Here is a 9051-nt window from a genome sequence, read left to right as displayed (position 1 = left end):
AGATTATCTTCTGTGTCTGTGTTAATTGGTTTAACTTTTCTTTGTTGAAGAGGGTCTGTTCAATCCTTCTGCCTAGTCTGCCATCTTGCCGGAACTCCCCTGTTGGTAATTTTTTGATGACCCGTTTGATTTCTTCTTTGTGATGGACCTGTTCAACTTTTCCACATCAGTCTATGTTAGTTTTGGTAAGTGGTGTGTTTCTAGAAATCTGTCCATGTCTTCCAGATTTTCAAATTCGTTTTGAGTACAGTTCTTCATAGTCTCCTGATACTATCCTTTATATTTCAGTTGATTTGCCAACTCTTGTTTTAGGTCATAAACTCTTGAAATCTTGGGGGTGAAAGGAACTTTAATAGTCTTCAAGTTAATCCTGTAGGGTCGGTGTGAATTGGAATTGACTAGACGACAATTCTTTGATTGATTAGTAAGTTAATCCTTTCTATGTGAGAATCTTTTAATATTTGAAAAATAGAAGGATAACAAGTCAGTATCTTAAAATGACTCCAGTAATGATACACTGTCTTGGAAAGCAGCCCATTTCATTTTCCAACAGTTCTGATTATTTTCATAAGCTGAAATTTATATCCTATGACTTCCAACCACTGGTCATAGTTCTCTCTCATACTCCAGGGAACATATCCAAATTCCATTATGTCCTCTCACTGTGATCTTCAAGCTAATTTACCCCATAGCTCTTGCAAATGTGAGAAGATTATCTGTTGTTTAAAAAACATGGTTTCAACCCCATGGCCACATCTCCAAGTATTCCAGCCCTGCACTAGCCTCTTCCACCTCCTGCCCATCCACTGCAGCAGGTTTATTTATAATATTTTCTCAGTTAATCTGCGTGTCAGAATCCTACTTAATACTAAAAACTCACTGCTGTCGAGTCGGATCTGACACATAGAGAACCCCTCCTTGAAGGTTTCCGAGGCGGGTATCTTTGCGGAAGTAGATTGCCCAACCTTCCTCGTGAGGAGTGGCTGGTGGATTTGAATCGCCAGCCTTCTGGTTAGCAGTCACATGCCTTAGGTACTACGCCACCAGAGCTCCCCACTTAATACCAATGTTCACTTCAATCCAATGTTTATTAGCTCTAGGGTATTTAATCGGAACTTATTTTTATCAGAACTTTATTTCTGATACATACTTCATTTTGTAATATAGTAAGTATTTGTGGAAACCTCACTAAATTCTAAGTGAGATGCTTGAAAATAGAGGTACTGAGGGCACAATGATGATTAAGTGAAGTTCCCATTTCCAGATATCATAAATGGTAAGTGTTATTGGAAGCCTGATAAATACTATCAATTGTTTTTAACTGGTTTCAACTTGAGTTCTAAAATTCCTTAAAATTTTACATATATTTAAGTATTTTGAAAACAAAATATGTAAACAAATATTCAAATATGTTATTTATTAAAGTTAGTATCTCTGCCACCAGCACATTTCCTTTTGTTATTGGGTTAAGTAGTTAATTCTTCCATAGACCTTTGAATATAACTTTAAAAAAACAATTCTTTGTTTTAAATCCTGTGTACCTTCCTCCTGTGCACTCCCACCCCCGAGCTGTCTCCCTGTGCAAACACTGCCCTTCTGTTGTCCTATGACTGATTGCTCCAGTGAGTGTATCTACCTGATGTCAATGTTCACCCCATATGCCTGTCTATTGTTTGGCTAGGACCCATAGGATTGAGTTTAGTTCCAGACCTGAAGGGTAACTTCCTCATTTAAAGCAAAGCAGTTTTTTAAATTTGTTTTCTTAAGTGTTTTACACATGACTGAAAGAAACATCAGTAAATGCTTGATCAATGACTTGGTTTTTAGATTTGTGGAGAATTCATCCTGGTTGTTTTTTTTTTTTAAACTACCCTTAACTAATGAAATTGGTCAGAGACTATCATAGATTGAGTCATTTAGACAGAATCATATGAACAGAATTACGTACTCTTTAGAGCTGGAATCTTACCTGTAAAGTGGGTCGGAACTGTCCCTGCCTTTGTACTACATACACCCTATATTTTTGTAGCCAACATTTGAATTAGCTAATTTTTTTTTAAATGGGGCATAAAACTAAAAAACTAAACAAAAAACAGAAAGATGTATTTATTTACAACACATCTCAGTTTTGCCACATTTCAAGTACTTAACAGAGCATATGTAAACTTATCTCAGTTTTTTGATAATGATTACTTAATTAAAATGAAGTTTGGATCTGTTGGGTTCAATAAAAGATATTGCTACAATTAGTTTCACCTTTTTACTATTTTTAATGTGTCTAATCAGAAAAATTTTGAAGTACATATGTGGCATACATTTGTGATTCATATTATATTTTTGTTGGATAATGCTAGTGTATGCAATCAGTAATATCAAATGAATTCTAGACTACAAGGATTTACCAAGAATTAGGCAAACCTGGCATATCTGTATGTGCTGTGTTACTGTTTTCCTTTTTTTGAAGACTAAAACTCACCTAATTAGATCATCGTAATAAAATTTTTTACTTAAGTATGTGGGCCTGCATTGCCTTGGCTTAAGGAAAATGTGTTTTGCTTTAACAACAAAGTGGATACGTAAGACTCCTGTGAAAACCTTTCCCCTAGGTACATATTGCTAGGGGAGGGAGTGTGATTTAGAGAGTTCATTAGGATTGTAGATGAAAGAAACAGAAACGCTATTGAAATAATTAGCTTAATTTGATACTAGTAATGCAGGTTATAACATAAGTTCAGTGAGTCAGGCATTTCTTTTTATGGGAAGCATAAACTACATTGGTTCTTAAGATACTTTATTCTTAATAAAATAGAATTATAGAAAAACAGTAATTTAAGTCTGCTTGTAGTGAATATTAGCAAATTATATATCTGACTTTTTATTACTATGAAGGAGCTAAAGGATTAGTTGAAGTCTCTGTAAAGAGATCTGTGCATGAGCTTATAGTGGTATATTTTTAAAACAAGATGCTGATGTCAAAGTCATTCCATATATATGGTTAATTTTTTTTTAAAAAATATTTGCGTTATTAGTAGTACTCTATTAATTACTTGAGATCCCTGTTTGCTTTGTAAACATCTCTTGTTGTTGTTGTTATGTGCCATCGAGTGGGACCTGACTCACAGCGACCCCTCCTTGGGTTTCCGAGGCAGTATCACTATGGAAGTAGATTGCCCCATCTTCCTTCCGAGGAGTGGCTGGTGGGTTGGAACCGCCAGCCTTCTGGTTAGCAGTCAAGTGCCTTAGCCACTATGCTACCAGAGCTCCTAAACATGTCTTAGCAGTATGCTTTTGTGTTCATTGACTATGTCTAGCAACCAGGGGATGAGGCTGTGCTAAGGCAGTATAGCTTTGTCACTTTATGATACACCTCTAAACTTTGTTTACTTGCAGTACAGCCAAGGAGTACCTGTGAACAGTGATTAAAAAAAAAAAAAAAACTCACCACTGTCAAGTTGATCCTGACTCATAGCAACCCCTCCTTAGATTTCTGAGGTGGTATCTCTTACTGAAATACGTTGCCCAGTCTTCCTTATGAGTAAACAATGATAGGTCCTTTAAATTGGTATAAGGGATTCTGAGAGATTTACCCTAGGGCTCTACTTATCCATAAAACTTTCCATATATGTGTGTGTGTATGTATTTTTTTTTTTTAACTTTCACTGTATTTTAATATTTATAGATCCTTCTGCAGAAGAATTAAGAAAGCTAATGATGTTGCATGGAGGCCAGTACCATGTGTATTATTCTAGATCCAAAACAACACACATTATTGCTACAAATCTTCCTAATGCCAAAATTAAAGAATTAAAGGGGGAAAAAGTAATTCGACCAGAGTGGATTGTGGAAAGGTAAGTTTAATTTTTAATATTTTGATTTTTATATTGGAACACTTTTTATTTCTTTTATAAATATTTTTGGAGCTTATATTTTATTGGAAGAGGTAGATAATAAACTGTAAGCTTAATCTATGAGTAAATTATGTCATAATGCTGAAAGCATGTTGCCTAAGGCACTTGACTGCTAACCAGAAGGCTGGTGGTTCAAATCCACCAGCCACTCTTCTGAAGGAAGGTTGGGCAATCTATTTCTGTAGTGATACTGCCTCGGAAACCCAAGGAGGGGTTGCTGTGAGTCGAGGCCAACTCGACGGCAAACAACAACAAAGGAAAAAAAGAGCAAGGTTATATGGACCTGGAGTGCTATGAGGATTGGGACAAGGAAGGGAAGCATTTAACAGTTTTATTAATAACTATTTTTCTTTTTCAGTTAAAATAGTATGATTCCTCTGCTTTGATTTGGTATTGATATGTTCTAAATCAGTGGTGGCCATTCATATTGGCTTTAGCTTCCTAAGTTTAAAGACGTCATCTAGGGTCTTAGTGATTTGTATTTTGAAATATTGTATATTTGTGATTGCTATGTTTATGAAAAATAGAATTATAAAAATGAAAATATTGAAATCATCTTATGGGGAGATTATAATCAGGGTATAAGAGAGTGGTCTGATAGTATAGTGGGTTGCTAATAAGTGGACCTGGAAATTTCTTTTTTAGGTCAATTCCAACATTTTTTTTCTAGTCCTAGCTTTCATCTTTTATTTTTTTTTAAATGTTTGAAAATGCATTTATTTATTTAACCCTCACTTAGACTAGGTATAAAATTCTTAGGTTATAAATTATCTTCCCTTAATTATTTTTTTAAAATAATATTTTAATGTGTTTTGTTTGTTTGTTTTTTATTGTGATTTGGGTGGAAACTTAATGAGCAAATTCCTTTTCTGTACAGCAGTTCATACACATTTTGATTCATGATATTGCAGTCCATAACTCCCTTCCCACATCCTCTGTGTGGATACCTTTTCCCTGTGTCCTTCTCTGCTGTGCATTTCCTGCCCTCTGAGCTATCTCACTGTGCAAATATTGCCCTTCTGATCTCCCATGATTGATTGTTCTAAGGAGTGTACCTACCTGGTGTAGATGTTCATCTTACATGCCTGCCTGTCTTGTGGCTGGAAGCTGTGTGAATGACTTTAATTCCAGGCTGAAAGAGTGACTAAGGGCTGTAGTCTTTGGGGTTTCACCAGTCTATCAGACCATTAAGTCTGGTCTTTTTTGTGATTTTGAGTTTTGTTCTACATTTTTCTCCCACTCTATCAAGGATCTCCTGCACTGATCCCTTTCCAAGTGGTTGACAGTGGTAGCTGGGCATCATGTAGTTCTTCCAGTCTCAAGGTCATGTAGGCTGAAGTTCCCATGGTCTACTAGTCCCTTGAACTAATGGTTTCCATGTGTTTTTGGTTTTCTTCATTCTTCTTTGCTCTGGATGAGGAGGGACACACTGTTGCATTTACATGGTTGCTTGCAAGCTTTTTAGATCCCAGATGCTTCTCAGCAAAGTAGTAGGATGTAGAACAGTGTTTTTGTGTAGTACATTTTGCCAATTGAGCTGGGAGTCCCTGGCACCCATTGTCCCAAGCTCACAGGCCCAGAAATTTGTTCCTTCAGGGTAGTTGGCTATGGCTAAGGCTAAGAAATTATCATAATTTTGCCCCGTTAGTTCTGTTTATATGTACATTCTTACAGCACATACAAAGAGGAATGTAGAAATAAAGTCTGTCGAATTTTGCTTTAGGCACTGTGTGACCAGAGCTCCTAAATTTATATATGGTCATGGTATATTCCCTTTTGCCTAGACATACCTGATAATTCAGTCAGTTACCTATGTGTCTACCCATAAATTAATGTTTGTTATTACTGATAATGCAGTCTTGTGTATGTAAAAGTGTTTATCTTTGTTGTCTGTACCTCTTGTGCATCACTTTGTATCTTCCTTTTCCTTACTGTTGCTGTCTTGGTAACTTGCTTTTGGTATATTGCCTTTCCTTTTGTCCAAATCAGTACTTGTCTCTTACCTGTCTAGCAATTTTTCTTCTCTTACCTTCCTGTCCCTGGTAACCAACAAAGAAAGTTTCCTTCCATATATAAACCTTTTCTTGACTTTTTACAGTAGTAGACTAATGACAATATTTGTCCTTCTGTGATTGACTTATTTCACTTAACATTGTGCCCTCCAACTTCATCCACATTATGAAGTGTTTTGTGGATTCTACATTATTCTTTAGTGCTGCATAGTATTCCATTGGGTGTATGTACCACAGTTTGTTTATCCATTCCTCAGTTTGTGGGCACTTAGGTTGTTTCCATCTCTTTGCTATTGTGAATGATGCTGCTATGAACATGGGTGTGCATTGATCTCTTTGCTCATGGCTCTCATTTCTTTACGATGTTGTTGTTAGGTGCCATCAAGTCATCTCTGACTCATAGCAGCCCTATGCACAACAGAACAAAGCACCACCTGGTCCTGTGGCAGCTCCACAATAATCCTTGCTATACTTGAGCCCGTCGCTGCTCCCACTGTGTCAATCCATCTTGTTGAGGGCCTTCCCCTCTTTCGTTGACACTCCATCTTACCAACCATGACATCTTTCTCCAGTGAATGATCCCATCTGACAACATGACGAAAGTATGTGAGATGAAGTCTGGCCATTCTTGCTTCCAAGGAGCATTCCAGGTGCACTTCCTCCAGGACAGATTTGTTAGTTCTTTTAGCAGTCTATAAAGATATTTCTCTTCCAACTTTTTCAGGAATAGCCATACTCCTTTCCACAGTGGTTGTATCATTTTACAGTCCCACCAGCAGTGTGTGAGAGTCACAGTCATTCTACATCCTTGCCAGCATTTGTTATTTTCTGTCTTGTTGAACTTTACTATTAGTGCTGGGGTGAGATGGTATCTCATTGTTTTGATCTGCATCTCTGTAATGGCTAATAATCGGGAACTTTCTTCATATGTTTGTTGGCCTACTGAATATCATCTTTGGTGAAGTGTCTGTTCATCTGTTCTGCTCATTTTTAAATAGGATTATTTGTATTTGTTATATTGAGCTGTTGGAGTTTTCTATAAATATTAGAGATAAATCTGTAGGTTCTCTTTTTACTCTTTTGGACAAGTCTTTTGATGCACATAAGAATTTAGTTTTCAGAAGTTCCCAATCATCTAGTTTATCTTCTAGATAATTCTTTATTGTTTTTTGTGAAAGTTTACACAGCAAATTAGGTTCCCATTTAACAATTTCTACTCAGTTTGTTCAGTGACATTGGTTACGTTTTACATAGTGTGTCAACTTTGTTACTATTTCTGTTCCTGTTGTTCTGTTTCCAGTAATCCAGTTTCTCTGCCCCTTGCCGCCTTGCCTTTGCTTTAGAGTAAGTGTTGACCATTTGGTCTCATATTAGATAGTATTTAAAAGGAGTATAATACTCATGGGTGATATTGTTTATTTTATAAGGCCATCTGTTACTTAACTAACAGATGACCTCATGGAATAATATTAGTTCAGGGTTTAAAGAGCATCTCAGGTTGATAGTCTCGGGAGTCCCTCAGTCTTAACTGGTCCAGGAAGTTAGTACTTTTTAAGAATTTGAATTTGAAGTCTGTTCCACATTTTTTCCTCATTCTGTTAGGATGTTCTGATCACTGCTGATCACCTCACTACTGATCAGAATCATCCTTAGTGGTAGCTGGATACCATCTGGTTCTTCTGGTCTCAAGGCAGATGACGTTGTGTTCATGTAGACTATTAGTCCTGTGAACTTCTTTCTTCTCTGAGTCTTTGGTTTCTTTCATTCACTTTTCTCTGGATATGTAGAGACCCAAAATTTTATCTTATATTGCCACTCACAAGCTTTTTGTTGTTGTTGGTATTGTGATTTGGGTGAAAGTTTACAAAGCAAATTCGCTTTCCATACAGCAGCTCACATACATTTTGTCTCATGACATTGTCTAAAATGTACCACAGTGCAACAGCTTCCCTCCCACTTTCTCCCCATAGTTACCTCTAACCTGTCTTTCCCTCCATGTACTCTGCCCCGTGAGCTGCCTCCCCGTGCGTACACAGCCCTTCTGTTCTCCTATGATTGTTCTCTCCAAGGAGTATGTCTGTCTAATGTAAGTGTTCACCTCATATGCATGTCCAGACCTGAAGGACAGCTAGGGGCCATAGTCTCAGTGGTTCCATCAGGCTCTATAGGACCAGCAAACCTGGTCCCCCTCCCTTTTTTTTTTTTAAATGATTTTGGGTTTTGTTCCCCCTTGTTCTCCCACTCTATCCAGGATCTCCTACATAGATTCCCCCTCCCAGTGTTTGACAGTGGTAGCCCTATGCGTGGTCTTGGGTACACTCCCTGCTGCACACACATACCTAATAGTTCAGACTGTCCACCCATATATCCATGTTTGCCTTCACTGACAACACAGTACTACTATATGTGCAAAAGGATTCATCTTTGTTGTCTGTACTTCCCATGCACCTCTCTATGTCTTCCTTTTCCTCAGTGCCACCATGTTTATCACTCACATTTGGTACATTGCCCTTCTCTTCACCCAAATCAGTACTTGTGTTTACCTATCTAACAGCGTTCCTTCCTCTCCCCTCCCCTCCCCTCCCCTCCCATCCCTGGTAACCAACAAAGAAAATTTCCTTCCATATATATAAACCTTTCCTTGACTTCTTATAATAAAAGACTAATGCAATATTTGTTCTTCCGTAATTGACTTACTTCACTCAGCATAATGTCTTCCAAATTCATCCATGTTATGTGGTGTTTTGCAGATTCTACATTATTCTTTAGGGTTGCATAGTGTTCCATTTTGTGTATGTACCATAATTTGGTTATCCATTCTTCAGTGGATGGACACCTAAGTTGTTTCCATCTGTTGGCTATTGTAAATAGTGCTGCGATGAACAGGGTGAGCATATATCTGTTCTTGTCCTGGCTCTAACTTCTTTAGGATATATTCCTAGTAATGGAATAAAACCAAACCAAACCCACTGCTGTAGAGTCGTATCCGACTCATAGCAACCCTTCCTTGGGTTTCCAAGGCAGTATTACTCCAGAAGTAGATTGCCCAACCTTCCTTCTGAGGAGTGGCTGGTGGGTTTGAACCACCAGCCTTTTGGTTAGCAGTCAAATACCTTAGGCACTATGCTACC

The 9051-nt window shown here is 37.6% G+C and overlaps 1 protein-coding gene across 1 annotated transcript in view; it reads left to right on the top strand.

The window, feature by feature from the left end:
• REV1 (REV1 DNA directed polymerase) overlaps positions 1 to 9051 on the top strand; it is an 88338-nt gene that overhangs the window by 15777 nt on the left and 63510 nt on the right. Inside the window, exon 3 of the mRNA XM_007959471.2 lies at positions 3680 to 3848. Coding sequence (XP_007957662.1) covers positions 3680 to 3848 — 169 coding nt within the window. The remainder of the gene's footprint in view (positions 1 to 3679; positions 3849 to 9051) is intronic.

Source organism: Orycteropus afer, unplaced genomic scaffold (assembly GCF_000298275.1).
Source record: "Orycteropus afer afer isolate SDZICR_OR568_19922 unplaced genomic scaffold, OryAfe1.0 scaffold00017, whole genome shotgun sequence".
NCBI classification, from domain to species: domain Eukaryota; kingdom Metazoa; phylum Chordata; class Mammalia; order Tubulidentata; family Orycteropodidae; genus Orycteropus; species Orycteropus afer.
Note: the sequence above shows the minus strand (reverse complement) of the source record. Positions and strands in the feature narration are given on the sequence as shown.